The sequence below is a fragment of the Leucoraja erinacea genome, unplaced genomic scaffold, assembly GCF_028641065.1.
Source record: "Leucoraja erinacea ecotype New England unplaced genomic scaffold, Leri_hhj_1 Leri_396S, whole genome shotgun sequence".
Taxonomy (NCBI): Eukaryota; Metazoa; Chordata; class Chondrichthyes; order Rajiformes; family Rajidae; genus Leucoraja; species Leucoraja erinaceus.
This window is the reverse complement of record NW_026576297.1, coordinates 52,738-69,452: the sequence shown is the minus strand read 5'-3', so window position 1 is coordinate 69,452 and position 16,715 is coordinate 52,738. Positions and strand designations below refer to the sequence as shown.

Below are 16,715 nucleotides of genomic sequence, written 5' to 3'. Positions count from 1 at the left end.
GGTGATCTTCGTCCACCCCAGCCCCTGTCTTCTCTCTTCCCTGGGTATTTTGACCCCCAGCGGCTCTGCATTTGCCCCAACGGACTATTGGGCAGAATGCGGGGATTTGGCCTACAGCCTTTTCCCCTCCCTTTTTCTTAACACCGTGTTTAATTACCTTATTTAGCATAATCATATTCTTAATACCGTGTTCATCATATTCTCAATACCGTGTTCATCATATCTGCCTTGCCCGTACAAGGTCTTATATATTCTTAATACGTGTTCATCATTCTCAATTGCCCAGGAAGTACTTAATAGTCATTTTCCTACCTGGGTGCCATGCACTGGAATTGCTCGATTGATTTTTCGCGATTTCCAACTACTTCCACTTCTTTGCCGAGTCTCTGTGTGGTCCGGATACTACTGCTTAAACAGCTGATGGCAAGCAAGGAGTCTGAGACCGCTGAACTCAGCAGGGTGCACCTTCCCTTCGTCCGTCTACTCCCGTCAGCTGTCCAGAGTATTGGATCTCGGAAACGAGCCCCCAAGTTGTGAGATTCAAAAATCACAAATGCTCTTGAGACAAATTCAGACAAAGAAGTGTTTTTATTAATTTCATATTCTGCAGAATAGGTGCCTCTCCTCTGATGTCCCCTAGAGGCACAAGAAGATGGAGATGCTTTCTATCTTTATACCTTTCTTCACTATGGTCACTACCTCATGTCTCCCCATCGAGTTTCGTCCAATCATAACATAAAGCCCACATTCCCACGAGAATGTCCAGGAACGTCTCGGACCATCTCCTGACGTCAAAGGCTTCTGCTGGAGTTTTTATCTTTGTTACTTTCTTTATCTAGAATTTCTCTCTGTTCTGTATATTGTTACTTTATTCTACCAGCAGTCTGGCTTCTGCTGACAGCTCATTTCTTTCTAAGTTATATATTTCAGAGTTCTAGTATAAATCAACCATCCCTATTAACCCTTTTCTCACAATATTGTTGGGTTTTAAGCTGTCAAATGGAATGTGAGGGGCTGCTCCTTCAGTTTGCAAATTGCCCTACTTTGGCAATGGAGGAGGCCCGAGACTGAAAGGTTGCATCGTGGCTTGGTTCGGAAACTTGAGCGCCCTGGAGCGGAAAAGACTACAAAAAGTGGTCAACATTGCCCAGTCCATCATCGGCTCTCACCTCCCGACCATCTATCACAGTCGCTGCATCAAAAAGGCTGGCAGTATCATCAATGACCCACACCATCCTGGCCACACCCAGGTAGAAGGTACAGGAGCCTGAAGACTGCAACGACCAGGTTAAGCCCCTTCCCCACAGCCATCAGGCTATTAAACTCAGCTCGGACAAAATTCTGAACATTGATAGCCCATGATCCGTTTATTTGCACTTTTTCAGTTTCATTATTCACGTGTGTATATATTTATGGTACACTAGACCAAGTGCAGACCCGTTGGGTCTGCTCCCCCAATGGTGTGATCCCCCAACCCAATATTCCACCATGCACCCGTCTCCTCCAATGGAACTGAAGCCGTTCTCAAAAGTAAGATTCCAGCACTGCCCTGCCTCTTTAAAAAAAATCCCTGCCTGCTGCAGCAGTGAAAAGTTCAGTGTTCCTGTCTTGCAACATTGTTTCGAAGTGTGTTGGAAGCTGAGGAAGGAGCAGCCGTCAACGAATCGAAAGGCAGGAAGGGATCCGTACTGCAGGCGGACTGATTTGAGTTTTATATATATATAGATGGACACACTGATATGTTCTGTATTCGTGCCTACTATGTTCTGATGTACTAAAGGAAAGCAAGAATTTCATTGTCCTATCAGGGACACATGACAATAAAACGCTCTCTCTCTCTCTCTCTCTCTCTCTCTCTAGGCCAGTCTGAAGGGTCTCGATCCAAAACATCGCTATTCATTTCTTCCAGAGATGTGGGCTGACCCGCTGAGTTACTCCAGCTTTTAGTGTCTATCCTGGAACATACTACCAGGGATGGTGGTGGAGGCAGCAGCAATAGTAAAACAAAGAAATATAGGAAATAGGTGCAGGAGGAAGCCATAGTAAAACAAAGAAATATAGGAAATAGGTGCAGGAGGAAGCCATTCGGCGTTTCGAGCCAGCACCGACATTCAATATGCTCATGGCTGATAATCCAGAATAGTACCATGTTCCTGCATTCTCCCTATACCAGATTCAGATTCAGATTCAATTTTTTAATTGTCATTGTCAGTGTACAGTACAGAGCCAACTATATCCCTTGATTCCATTAACCCTATGGCTATATCTAACTATCTCTTGAATACTTTCTGTGAATTGCCCCCCACTGCCTTTTGTGGCAGAGAATTCCACAGATTCACAACTCTCTGGGTGAAAAATCTTTTCCTCATCTCAGTCCTAAATGGCCTACCCCTTATTCTTAAACTGTGACCACTGGTTCTGGACTCCCCCAACATCGGGAACATTTTTCCTGCATCTAGTGTGTCCAATCCCTTAATCATTTTATATATTTCTATAAGATGCCCTCTCATCCTTCTAAATTCCAGTGAATATAGTAGTACTTAAGAGAGTTTTAGAATGGCACATGGATATGCAGGGAATGGAGGGATATGGATCATGTGTAGGTAATGGTGATGAGCTTATTTTGGGGTAATGTTCAGCACAGACATTGTGGGCAAAAGATCCTCCTCCTGTGCTGTTCTATTGGATGTTCTTGGGGTAGACACCGTAGCTTTATGCCCCTGTCCCACTTAGGAAACCTGAACGGAAACCTCTGGAGACTTTGGGCCCCACCCAAGGTTTCCGTGCGGTTCCCGGAGGTTTTTGTCAGTCTCCTACCTGCTTCCACTACCTGCAACCTCCGGCAACCACTGGAAACCGCACGGAAACCTTGGGTGAGGCGCAAGGTCTCCAGAGGTTTTGTTCAGGTTTCCGAAGTGGGACAGGGGCATGAAGGTGACAGGAGAGAAGTTTAAAGGAGATTTATGTGGCAAGTTGTAGACTTCGGTTTAGGTTTATTACTGTCACATGTACAAAAGTACAGTGAAAAGCCTGGTTTTCATGCTATCCATTCAAAGTCGGATAATACCACACATAAACACAACCCATACAAACTCAGCTACAATAGGTGGAGTGAAGGAAAAGATACAGAGTGCAGACTACAGTTTTCAACATTGAAGCACAACAGTTTCAAAGACAAAGTCCAATGTCTGCAATGGGGGAGAGCAGAATGAGACTGTACTTATGGAAAGATCATTGAGAAGCCTAATACCAGATGGGAAGGAGCTGTTCCTGAGTGTTGTGTAGCGGAATAGAGTTGTCAGAATATATTTGTTTACACAAGAGAGCAGTAGGTGCCTGGAGCGCACTGTCAGGGGAAGAGAGGGAACAAATACAACAGCAACACTTAGGACACATTTCAAAAGGCACATAAGCAGTTAGAGATTTGAGGAGATATAGCCAAGGTGAAGGAAGATGTACAGTTTAGATCCTCATCGGCACAGACACGGTGAACGGAAGGGCCTGTAGTTGGTTTACACTGAAGGTAGACACAAAATGCTGGAGTAACTCAGCGGGACAGGCAGCATCTCTGGATAGAAGGAATGGGTGACATTTCGGGTCGAGACCCTTCTCGAGACTTTCAAGCCCGGTTGCTGTGCTGTATTGTTCCAGCTTCTACGAATGGCTGAGCCATGTCAGACTGGAGGTTTCAGAATTGTAGCCATGTGGATGGATACAGAAGACCACATCATGTCATTTGGTGCAAACTTTATTTAACTTCATAAAAACCATTTAACAACTCATCCTAGCAACCTGCCTTAACAACTCATCCCCCTCAAAACAACAAAGTGGGAATATTTGTGTTCACAGCAATAACAAACTGGACCTTGGATCCACAAGCTTGTTAACCCCCCCTCACCCGGTGAATGCTTTTAAAGCCGTTATCACCGTACAATACTATGTACAGGTGGAGTTGGAGGGAAATCTATCTGCAAGCACCACACAGCACCCAACATGCTTATTACACACCGTGAGGCAGTGGGCACCACACTGCGCCCAACATGCTTATTACACACCGTGAGGCAGTGGGCACCACACTGCGCCCAACATGCTTATTACACACCGTGAGGCAGTGGGCACCACACTGCGCCCAACATGCTTATTACACACTGTGAGGCAGTGGGCACCACACTGCGCCCAACATGCTTATAGCACACCGTGAGGCAGTGGGCACCACACTGCGCCCAACATGCTTATTGCACACCGTGAGGCAGTGGATCTACCACCTGCGCCACTCAGCCGCCCTCATTACCTTTAATGCTTCAAACCAAGGGGCAAGAGTTAACCGGAAAAGCCTTGGGATTTATCCATCCCAGGTTAGAGTTGTTCCTTGGGAACAGCCCTGCGGGGACCCTCCCAGGGTCAGTGTCAGAAGGCCAGTCTGAGTGGACTGCTACTGCCTTCCTTCTTGTTGTGGGGGTTGAAGAGAGGGAAGAGTGTGTGGGTGAACTTGTGGTGCAGGGTGTAGAGGTGGCACAGGCTGTCGGCATCGTAGAACGACAGGTGCCCCTCCTCGTAGTCCAGGTACACGCGGATGGTTTGCGGCTTGTGTCGGAGGGGGAGGCTCCGGGGCCCCGGCCCTCCCAGGTTGACCAGGTTGCCGTTGATCATCTCCAGTACCCAGTAGCCGTCCTGCGGCACCAGCGGCCTGGTGATCAGCCGGTCGGCCAACTCGCTGGCCACCCCCAGCAAGCAGGCCTGGTTGCCCCCCAGCTCCACGTCCCAGTAATGTCGCCCCGACTTGAAGCCGCTGCCGGCCAGCACGCACAGCCAGTGGTTGAAGCGCTGGGGCGAGAGCGAGCACTCACGCCGCTTCTCACCGTCCACCACACTGCGCAGGTCCTCGGACAGGAGCAGCCGAGGGTGAGCTGTCCTGGCGTCCAGCTTCACGGACTCCCGGGCTGAAAGGCATGAAACAGTCGGTCAGTGGAGATTGTTCCCCACTGTGGAGCTCACACAGTTGGCTTCATGGAAGGAAGGAGAAGGCCATGGTGGAAGGTTGCTTTTCGGGCTGGAGGCCCGTGACTAGTGGTGTGCCTCAGGGTTCGGTGCTGGGCCCATTGCTGTCTTGTCATCTCTATCAATAATGTTGATAAGAATGTGCAAGACATGATTAGCAAGTGAAGATAGACACAAAAAGATGGAGTAACTCAGCAGGACCGGCAGCATCTCTGGAGAGAAGGATGCTCGATGATCGAGAAGGATGAAGAAGGATCTCGACCCAAAACATCACCCATTCCTTCTCTCCAGAGATGCTGCCTGAGTTACTCCAGCATTTTGTGTCTGTCTTCGGTGTAAACCAGCATCTGCAGTTCCTTCCTGCACATGATTAGCAAGTGTGCAGATGACACAAAAGTGGACAGTATTGTAGATAGTGAAGCTGGTTATCACAAATTGCAGCAGGATCTTGATCGGTTGGCCAGGTGGGCTGAGGAATGGTTGCTGGAATTTAATGTGGAGAAATGTGAGGTATTGCATTTTGGGAAGTCTAACATGGGCAGGACCTACACAGTAGGCGGGGATCTGGGAAGTGCTGCAGAACAGAGGGATTTAGGAGTACAGGTACATAGATCTTTGAAAGTGGCATCATAGGAAGATAGGGTGGTAAAAACGGCTTTTGAAACATTGGCCTTCATCAGTCAGAATAGTGAGTATAGAAGATGGGAGGACATGTTACAGTTGTATAAGACATTGGTGAGGCCACATTTAGAGTTCCGTGTTCTGTTTCAGTCACCATGTTACAGTAAAGATGTCAAGCTGGAGAGGGTGCTCAGATGATTTACAAGGATGTTGCCACGGGTCGAGGGCCTTAGTTATATGGAGATGTCAAGCAGGCTAGAACTTTATTCCTTGGATCGCAGGGGCATGAGGGGTGATCTTATGGAGGTGCACAAGCTCATGAGGGGAATAGATCGGGTAAATGCAATCTTTGCCATGAGTAGGCGAATCAAGAACCAGACGACATAGGTTTAAGGTGGGGGAGGGGGAAAGACATCATGAGGGATAACTCTTTTCTTTTACACAAGGGTGGTGGATATATGGAACAAGCTGCCGGAGGACGTAGTTGAAGCAGGTACTATCAGAATGTTTAAAAGTAATTTGGACAAATACAAGGCTAGGATAGGCTTTCAGGGCTATGGGCCAAGCGAGGGCAAGTGGGACTAGAGTGGGCATGTTGGTCAGTGCGGGCAAATTAGGCCAAAGGGCCCGTTCCCGTGCTGTACTGTTTTAAGTTCTGTGATTAATGATCTATGACCTGAAATATGAACACTCTGTTTCTCTGTGTAAATGCTGCTTGGCCTGCTGGTTATTTCCATCATTTACTGTTGTATATTTTGTAAGGCAGGACAAAGCTTGGTTGGTTCCCCATCCACATTGGATTTAGCTTGCACTAAATATTATTCATGTTATTCTCTTTATAATGTGTCTGTACACTGTGGATGGCTTGATTGTAATCACATATTGTCTTTCCGTTGACTGGTTAACACGCAAAAACTGTTTTTCATTGTGCCTCGGTACACTTGACAATAAACTAAACTCAAACTCCCTTCATCATCAGTACAAAGTTGCTACAGTGGTCAAGTTTCTGGAGTGGGATTTGCAACCTTCGATGAGGCATGTGTGGTACCACTGAATCATAGCGCAGAATAACCCCCATGTCATGGATGTACGAGCAGCACATCCCGAACCCTCAGTCTCCCTGCCCCCCCCCCCCCCCCCCCCCCCCTTCCACCCTACCAACCTCTCACCCCCCCATTCCCTCCACCCCAACTCTCCAAAAAGCAGGACCACATACCTGGCACAAGTGCTTTCAGCTCATCCCAGATTCTAACGTAACGGAAAGGTGTGATGATAGAGTCAGTGTGGAGGTCGGTGGGAAAGTCCGTTGGCGCGATGTATTCCTGTTTGCATCTGAAACATTGGATTGGAAGCTTGTGCACGTGAAGGAAGCTTTGTAAAGGCACAGATACCCACATTTCCCCAAACCTTTCTGCAATCTGAGCCCTGGAACCAGCAGGGGGCCATCTCCCTCTATGACTTCTCTCTCTCTCTCTATGTAGCTTCAGGCAGCCTTGGGCTGCTTACTGTGCCAATTGAAAGTGAAACAAGAAAGGCTTTGAAATACACCATGCAGCCAACAATGTTATTGATATTGTCAGCCTGCAGTCATTTCCCAGTTCCCCATGGAAGTCAAGCAGCCAAATTATTTACAGTGAGATCCCACCGTGTGTGAAAATGGTGATGGCAAAGGAATAAATATTGGCCAGAACTGTGCCTTTCGATCTTACACATGAATAGACACAGCAATGTTTAAATGAGCCATCAATTGGAGTCACACTCAGAGTATTGAGTATAGAAGTTGGGAGGTCATGTTGCAGTTATACAAGATGTCGGTGAGGTCACATTAAGAGTATTGTGTTCAGTTTTGGACACCAAGTTGTTGGAAGGATGTTGTCAAGTCTGAAAAGTGTGCAGAGAAGTTTTACCAGGATGTTGCCAGGGGCCTCAGGGGCAGAGGTTGAGCAGGCTAGGATTCTATGGCTTGGAGCGCAGTAGTATGAGGGGTGATCTTATAGAGGTGTAGATCAGGTAAAGGCACAGTCTCTTGCCCAGTGTAGGGGAACTGGAGAACCAGAGGATATAGATTTAAGGTGAGTAGGGAAAGATTTAATAGGAAACCGAGGGGTTACAGAAAGGGTGGTTCTATCTCAACGTGTAAGAAACACAGATGGATAGGATAGGTTTGGAGGGATATGGGCCAAATGCAAGCAGGTGGGACTAGTGTAAGTGAGACAAGTTGGTGGGTGTGGGCAGGTTGGGCTGAAGGGCCTGTTTCAATGCTGCATGAATCTGTGACTTTACGACACAAGAGACTGTATCTGCTGGAATCCAGAGCATCTCCCACCCTTCTCCACCCCAGACCCCACATTCCAAACCTGCCCCATTCCCTTCAAACCACCATCCCTCCACGTGGTTTTATATTTTGTGTCCCAGCTCATCAGATTCCACCAGCAACACCTTTTTATCTTCTCCACTTGTCGCCTCCTGTGTCAGTTACAATCTCTACCCTCTCTCTCTCATCTGCCAAACTACCCTTACCCACCTAGATCCACCTGTCACCAGCCTCTCCCCTACCCTTCACCCTCACCTCTCTCTACTCGCCTTCTCCCCTCTACTCCATTCGGGCCCCGACCCAAAACATCTTGCGTCCATCTCCTTCCACAGGTGCTGCCTGACCCACCAAGTTCCTGCACCACTTTATTTGTTGCTAATCCAGTGGAGTGCCTGGTATTCTGTGCTCATATTTCTATGAGCTCAAACTTGAAGCACCAAATGTTAAACAAAGCAGCGAACTATTAACTAGTGATGACTTTATGTAGAAACAAGGAACTGCAGATGCTGGTGTACAGAAAAGTACACAATGTGCTGGAGTAACTCAGCAGGTCAGGCAGTATCTCTGGAAAACATGGATCGAAAACATGAAGGGTTGAGACTCTTCTTCCAGCATTTTTTATTCTCTGGACCTTTACCGTGTCTCCCAAGAATGGGAAAAATAGCGACAACTCCCCTACCTGTAGCCCAACGCATCACCGGTTCCTCGCTCCCCTCCATTGAGTCTGTCCAAAGCAAGCGTTGTCTGCGGAGGGCGCTCAGCATCGCCAAGGACTGCTCTCACCCCAACCATGGACTGTTCACCCTCCTACCATCCGGGAGGCGCTACAGGTCTCTCCGTTGCCGGACCAGCTTCTTCCCTGTGGCCGTCACACTACTCAACAATGTACCTCGGTGACTGCCAATCACCCCACCCCCCGGACACTCCTCCCACAGGAAAAACACTATGTCTGTATACATGTAAATAGATTTATTTATTGAAATCATATTCTATGTCGCTCTTCCAGGGAGATGCTAACTACATTTTGTTGTCTCTGTACTGTACACTGACAATTAAAGTTGAATCTGAATCTGATCTTTCCAGCTGTTTTTGTTTATAATTCTCTGGATCTTTATATTTCCGACTGCTCTTTAGATGACTTTACATGTGCTCCAGAGCCATAGTTCATGGAAAGTGAGCAGAAACGGCCGGGAGCCTGCGCACTAAGTCCGCTTCCCTGCAAGTGTCTGCCCAACAGGAACTGGGACTGGGACCTGCAATGGGACCAACTCACTCAGGGGAGAGTGAAGCAAAGAATTCCTGGGTCTCTCAGGGCTGTGAACTCCCTGCAAGCTGCCAACGGTGAACTAATCAGCAACGTACAGAAAACTGTTGCAGTCACGTACCTGTCCAACAACTGCTTGATGTCCTAAAAAGTAAAAAAAAATTTAAAAGGTTTAAATTCTCATGATCTGATCAGTACATTCAAATTAAATGAAGGACGGCACATTCAATTAAGGGCAGCACAATGGCGCAGTGGTAGATTTTCTGCCTTACAGGACCAGAGACTGGTTTCAAACCTGACTATGGGTGCTGTCAATATGTTGGTTGCAATGGATGTCCCATTACTATGGGTGCAGTTTATATGTTCTCCCTGTGACCATGTGGTTCTTCTCCGAGTGCTCCGGTTTCCTCCCACATCTCAAGGATGTGCAGGTTGGTAGGTTAATTGGCTTCTGTAAATTGTCGCGAGTGGGTAGGAAAGAACTAGTTTATGTGTGAATGTTGGTTGTCGTAGACTCAGTGGGTGGAAAGGCCCGTTTCCACACTGCATCTCTAAACTAAAATAAAACAAATTGAGTGTTTTATGACACAAATAAAAAAACATGTGGTGGGATTCTTCTTCCGAGGGATGATAGAAACCAAATGGAGAAAGATTGTTGAGTTGAGTGATGGGAAGGTGAGGAAAGAGGGGGGAAATGAATAGTGAGTCATGACTCATGCGCAGAGAAGCTGTCAAAGTGTACCTCAGAATGATCAGGGAATTTAGATCAGGGAAGACAAATATCACATCTGTAAATAAGAATAGCTGCTCCTTCAAAAAAATATAATAGATTAATGGGTGTTGCACTCAATCTTGCAAGTTAAACATCACAATATGTAATTAGCTATTAGCCAATATAGGAGCATGATTCTTTTACACTGGCATAGACCAACTATCCCGTTAGTCTTTTAACTTCACCCTCACCTTAGGTAGGGTGAATTGTGTGCTTAGAATAAAGGGAAAGTCATTTAAGACTGAGGTGAGAAAAAACTTTTTCACCAAGAGAGTTGTGAATTTATGGAATTCCCTGCCACAGAGGGCAGTGGAGGCCAAGTCACTGGATGGATTTAAGAGAGAGTTAGATAGAGCTCTAGGGGCTAGTTGAGTCAAGGGATATGGGGAGAAGGCAGGCACGGGTTATTAATTGGGGCCGATTAGCCATGATCACAATGAATGGCGGTGCTGGCTTGGGGCCGAATGGCCTCCTGCTGCATCTATTTTCTATGTCAATAACTCCACAATTCCTTGGGTTATTTCCGTCTTATTGAAAGGGAACCTCCAGAAGTTAGGCACAGTCCGATTCACCTCTACTGCTCTGTGAACAGTGGACTTTTTCTGTGGAATCGATGACTAAATCCTGTGCCCTGTATCTTCCCTTTTTGCTCTACCTATTGTACTTGAGTTTGACTTGATTGTATATATCTGATCTGTGAGTCCAGGAACACATGATCCTAAACCAATGTTTAGTTTCGTTTAGAGATATAGCATGGAAAGTTGTCGCCAACCAACAATCAACCATACACTTGTTCTCTGCTACGCACTGGTGACAATTTCAGAAATCAATTAACCTACAAACCTGCACATCTTTTGAATGTGAAAGGAAACCGGAGCAAACCCACGCGGTCACAGGGAGAACATAATAACCCTGTACAGACAGCACCCGTAGTCAGGATCGAACCTGGGTCTCTATAAGGTGCTGTAAGGTAGCAACTCAGCAACTCTACCACTCCACCACCGTGCTGTCCAATGTGATGGGCTGAAGTCATGTGTAGACAAGACTGGACATGGAAGGTAGATCCCTTCCCAGTCCAACAAGGTAGGTTATAATTCACAGAAATATAGGAGCAGGAATAGGACATTTGACCTTTCAAAACTGTTTCCACCATTCAAGATGATCATGGGGGGATCGCTGACTTTCCCAGTTTCAATATTTGCCCCACATCCGCTGATCCTACTAACAGAGAAAATATAGAAATCCTCAATGGACAAATGTAATGATTTTGTTGCAACTGCATCCTGTGGTAGAAAACTCGACAGACTCATCTGCCTCATCTCAGTCTTAAACATATCACACCATATCTTTACACTGGCCTCTGGATTATAGAAATACCCTTCCTGTATCTAACCTTTCCAATCCTGATAGAATTAGAGTCATAGAGTGATACAGTGTGGAAACAAGCTGTTCGGCCCAACTTGCCCAAACCGGCCAACATGCCCCAGCTACAATACTCCCACCTGCCTGTGTTTGGTCCATAATCCTCCAAACCGGTCCTATCCATACACCTGTCTAACTGTTTCTTAAACATAGGCATAGTCCCAGCCTCAACTACCTCCCCTAGCAGCTTGTTCCATACACCCACCACCCTTTGTGTGAGAAGGTTACCCCTCAGATCCTATTAAATCTTTTCCCCTTCACCTTAAACCTATGTCTTCTGGTCCTTGATTCACCTACTCTGGGCAAGATATCCTGAATATACACTCTGTGCATGTGTATGGTACATCTGTGAATTCTGCAGGTTTCTGCGAGTTCCACTCTCATTCTTCTAAACTATCATGAAATTAAGCCTTCATTCATCAGTCCTGCCATGTCAGGGATCAGGAAAGCTTCACTGAACTCCCCCCATAGCAAGAACACCCTTCCTTAGGCATAAAAAATGTATACAATGTATCAAAGGTGCAATCTTACCAAGACTGTACACAAGACCATAAAACAAAGGAGCAGAATTAAGCCATTCAGCCCATTGAGTCTGGTCTGCTAATCAATCATTGGTGATCTATTTTCCCCTCTCAACCCTATTCTATTGCTATCTCATCGTAACCAATAACGCTCTACCTAATCAATAACCTATCAATTTCTGCCTTAAAAATAACCAATGTCTTGGCCTCTACGGACGTTTGTGCCAATTTCCACAGATTCACCAACCTCTGGCTAAAACAATTCCTCCAACTCCATTTTGAAGGTACATCCTTTTATCCCGAGGCTGTGCCCTCCGGTTCAGGACGCTCCCATTACTGGAAATGTCCATGGAAACCTCCCTACTCCTATTCTTAAATCCTCTCGCCACGAGCACAAGAGAATAACAGTCAGAGTTGGCCACTCGACCCTCAATCCTACCCCATACATTCAATACCATCATGGGTGATCCATGCTGGTCTGGACACCTCTTTTGTGCAGAGGTGCACCAAGAGTGTCTCAAGGTCAAAAAAGCAACATTTTGATGCAAACTCTTTCATCGACTGGCAGAAATTAGGTAACAGAAACGCGAAATAATGAAGAGGAATGGTGAAGGTCCATTGCGTGTTTCACAAGTGTGGGCTGCCTGCTGCTTCTTACCTGTAGCATCTCCTGGGGCTCCCCGTAGCTCAGTTGCAGCTGCACATCCCGGATGGTTTGCTCGATCGTGCAGGCTTCCAGGCAGATCTTCGCCAGGTCCTCTTGCAAGGGCTGAACCGTCCTGCACACCTCCTCATCGATCTTCGCCTCCAGCTCCCACTTCCTCAAGTCCAGGAATCGGTAGACGCTGGAAAGATCAACCTCGACCCGTTCCTTCAGCAGTCGGCCCTTCTCCTGTGTAGAACCAGCAAGATCAGTGGGCTTAGGTTTATTATTGACACCATGTACAGTGAAAAGCTTTGTTTTGCTGTCGTCCACACACATCATATATGCAATACCAGATATATCAGTAAACCCTCGCTGTAACGGACCACAGGGGGGAGATGGTGTCCGTTACAGCGGGTGGGGGGAGGGAGTAGGGCAGGCAAAACAATATCCTCACCATCAAGTCCTGTGAAAATGATGTCCACTTCAACAAGACCAGCATGTTGGAACACCGGTAGAGCTACTGCCTCACAGCAACACAGAGCCACCAGTTCAATCCTGACTATGGGTGCTGTCTGTACAGAGTTTGTGCATTCTGCCCATGACCTGCTTGTGTTCTCTCTGGGAGCTCTGGTTTCCTGCCACAGTCCAGAGATGTATAAATTTGTAGATTAATTGGCCAGTGAAATTGTAAATTTCACCCTAGTGGGTGTAGGACAGTGTCAGTGTGCAGGGATCGCTGGTCGGCACGGACTCGGTGTTTCCCTGCTATATCCCTAAACTGAACAGTTCAGCGGTGCATAGGTCACTTCAAAACTAAACCTGGTGCAAGAAATCGTACCTTGATTTTATAAATCTTTGCTTCTTGTTGGCTCTGACTGTGACATGCTTGCTCCTTTTGGATCTGGAGAAAATCTGTGGATTTTTCCAACCTGTCCTGGTGAAAAGGTGTACAGTATTAGTGCAGGCACTAACAAATTACTGAGCACAATAAGCAAGTCAGCAAAACGCAACACAAACACAGAAAATGCCACAAAATACACGTCAGTCCAGAGCATTTCCATGGAAGTCGTTACTGTCATAATCTTCAGCCACATAGGACAGTTTAAAACACATTGCTACCTCACAGCCCCAGAGACCTAGGATAGATCCTGACCTCTGCTGCCGTCTGTTTCAGTTTAGTTTATTGTCACGTGGATCGAGGTACAGTGAAAAGCTTTTGTTGCACGCTAACCAGTCGGCTGAAAGACAATACATGATTAATGTGTGGAGTTTGCACGTCCTCCCTGTGGCCATGTTGGTTTCTTCTGGGTGCTGTAGTTTCTTCCCACATCACTAAAACATGTGGGTTTGTACCTGTTTAATCGACCTCTGTAAGTTGCTCCTAGTGTGTGGGTGAGTGGCTGAGGAAGTGGGATAACATAGATCTGGTGTGAATGGGCGATCGATAGCTGGCGTGGACTTAGAGAGCTGAAGATTCTGTATCCATGCTGTATCTTTCAATGATTTAGTGATTCAACTTCACCAGGCAAACTGGAAAACATGAAGTGCTGAAGAAACTCAGCGAGTCAGGCAGCATCAGTGGTGGGAACGGACAGGCGACTTTCAGCTCTGGACCCTTCTTCAGGACGAAAACTGTAAGCATAGGGTGTGTGCAGTGAGTTCTTCTCATTCTTTCTTCTGGATGTGACTCTCAGCCATCTTTGCTCCAGATATGGAAGGGCAGGAGACAATAGCAGCAGCATGAGCGGGCCACTCAGCCCCTCAAGTCCAGCCCACCATTCAATGGGATTATGGCTGGCTATGCTGTCCTCAACTATTCTTATTTATCAACATTATCGTTACCCCTCCAATATTCCTCAGAGCAGAAAAAAAATCACATGTTAAAAAATCACACATCGGGGAGGGGCTTGAGTTATAAGGAGAGATTGGGAAGGCGATTGACATTTTTATTTAAACAGAGTTTATAAAATTCTGAGGGACAAAAACAGGGTCGATAGTCAGCATCTTTCTCCTGAACTTTCAAATATTTTTTTCATCTCCAACTTAAATATGTCTGACGATCCAGTCTCCTCCAACCTCAGGCACAGAATTACAGAGATTCACCACCCTCTGAGACAAGGATGGCACAGTGGCAGTAAGATAATTGAATTCTCAATGATACTCCGAGTACAATGGTAGCATTTACAACTTGTTATTTAGGCATGGTGGTTACATGGTATCAAAGTGAAGCATTCTAATTGGAAACGTTTCTTGATGCAACTACATTACAGAAACAAGGAACTGCAGATGCTGGTTTACAAAAACAGTCACAAAGTGCTGGAGTAACTCAGAAGGCCACACAGCACCTCTGGAGAAGTGGCATTTCAGACCTATACTCAGACTGGACACAAAGTGCTGGATTAACTCAGCGGGTGTGAAGAAGGATCCCGGCCTGAAACTACACTTACAATGATTCAATAATACTTTATTGTCACATGTACCTAGGTAAAGTGACATTCTTTGTTGTTGCACACAATCCTCGTTGTGGAGTAACATTGTTGTTTTCACCCAGATGGTGGCAGCACGGTGGAGCAGCGGTAGAGTAGCTGCCTTACAGCATTTGCAGCGCCGGAGACCCGGGTTCCATCCTGTAATGTATTCATGCATATTCATTATATGCTAATGAGCTGGTCTTGTATATAAGTAGGGAATGTTGGGTAATAAAACTTTCCTGTGATCCAGCCAGCCTGCGTGTAAGTTATTGTTTATTCTGCTGTCCGGAATATAACAAAATTGGCGACGAGGATGGGATAGAGTTTGTGAACGCATCCTTTAAATACAGTGCAGGACTGTTTTGCAACACGCAGGATTGTTTAACAGTTTAAACAGTCAATACGGAGTTGTGTCGCAGTTGTTTGCGAGCTGGACATGAGAGGCCTGCAGATCCTTCTATGCTGGGGACAGTAGTTTAAAACAACAGCTGGATAAATTGGCGAGAGTTTGTCAAGCTATCTCTATGTTGTGTCCACGTGGCTAGATGTCATCCTTGGGAGTGTATAACATTTTTGACTGAGTTTTTTTGTCGAATTCCTCAAGCTGAATAGTCTTTGTACAGCTAAGTTTTAGGTGAATTGTTACACCAGAACAGACAGGAATTTGGAGTTTTTGAACAGACTTTTTATTTTTTTAAAAAGAGATCGACACGATGACATCGTCCACGGGCTACATCGGGAACCTTGGCACTTTTGACAAGAGTAGAGAGCCGTTCAGCTCCTATATGGAGAAAGCAAACATGTTTTTCACGGCAAAAAACATAATGGAGATTAGTGGTGAAGGAGAGATAGTGGCTGAACCAAATAAGGCCGTTTGTGAACGCATGAAAGCGATTCTGCTCACGGAGATCGGTCCTGAAGTGTACGGCACATTCGTGAATCTCCTTGCGCCCTTAAAGGCAAAAGGCGTGCCATTTAATGACATTATAAAGAAGTTGGAGGGGCACTTCAACCCAAAGCCTCTGGAAATTGCAGAAAGCTATAAATTTAGCACTAGAAATCAGAAGCACAATGAGACAATCAATTAGTATTTTTTGCCTTGAAAAACCTAAGTTTACAATGTAACTTTGGAACATTTCTTGGATGAGCACTACGCGACAGATTTGTTTGTGGTCTAGTGGATGAATGAATTCAGTCCAAACTGATGAACACTCCAGATCTCACATTCGAGAAAGCATGCAAGATTGCTATCACAATGGAGATGGCATTAAAGAATGCTCGCGAGTTTCGCCCACCACGAACTGCAGTGGCCATTTACAGTAACAAGGCAGTGCCTATGGCCAAACCAAGAGGCGCTAAACCAAAACCAAAGTATGGTGGGGAGCCAAGTTCAGCCAGTTGTTATCGTTGCAACGGTAATCACTCATCCCAGTTTTGTCAGTTCAAAATGGCCAAGTGTTATAACTACCAAAAGAAAGGTCATATCGCCTCAGCATGTCGGGCCAAGCTTAAAACAGGAAACGAACAATCTGCAGGAATCAAGCAACAACACCAGAGAGGAGTTCACAACTTGGAGGTGCACCCAGATGGAAATGAACTTGGGTTGTACACCATTTATGCAACCAACATCGACAAGCCTACAACCAGCCAAGGCAAGGACTTTCAAACTAAAATATTGATTAATGA

The 16,715-nt window shown here is 46.1% G+C and overlaps 1 protein-coding gene across 1 annotated transcript in view; it reads right to left on the bottom strand.

The window, feature by feature from the left end:
• LOC129693700 (uncharacterized) overlaps positions 1-16,715 on the bottom strand; it is an 82,980-nt gene that overhangs the window by 46,647 nt on the left and 19,618 nt on the right. Inside the window, exons 3-8 of the mRNA XM_055630482.1 lie at positions 13,397-13,492; positions 12,571-12,804; positions 9,319-9,341; positions 6,836-6,951; positions 4,417-4,940; positions 313-386 (exon numbers count right to left, since the gene is read on the bottom strand). Coding sequence (XP_055486457.1) covers positions 313-386; positions 4,417-4,940; positions 6,836-6,951; positions 9,319-9,341; positions 12,571-12,804; positions 13,397-13,492 — 1,067 coding nt within the window. The remainder of the gene's footprint in view (positions 1-312; positions 387-4,416; positions 4,941-6,835; positions 6,952-9,318; positions 9,342-12,570; positions 12,805-13,396; positions 13,493-16,715) is intronic.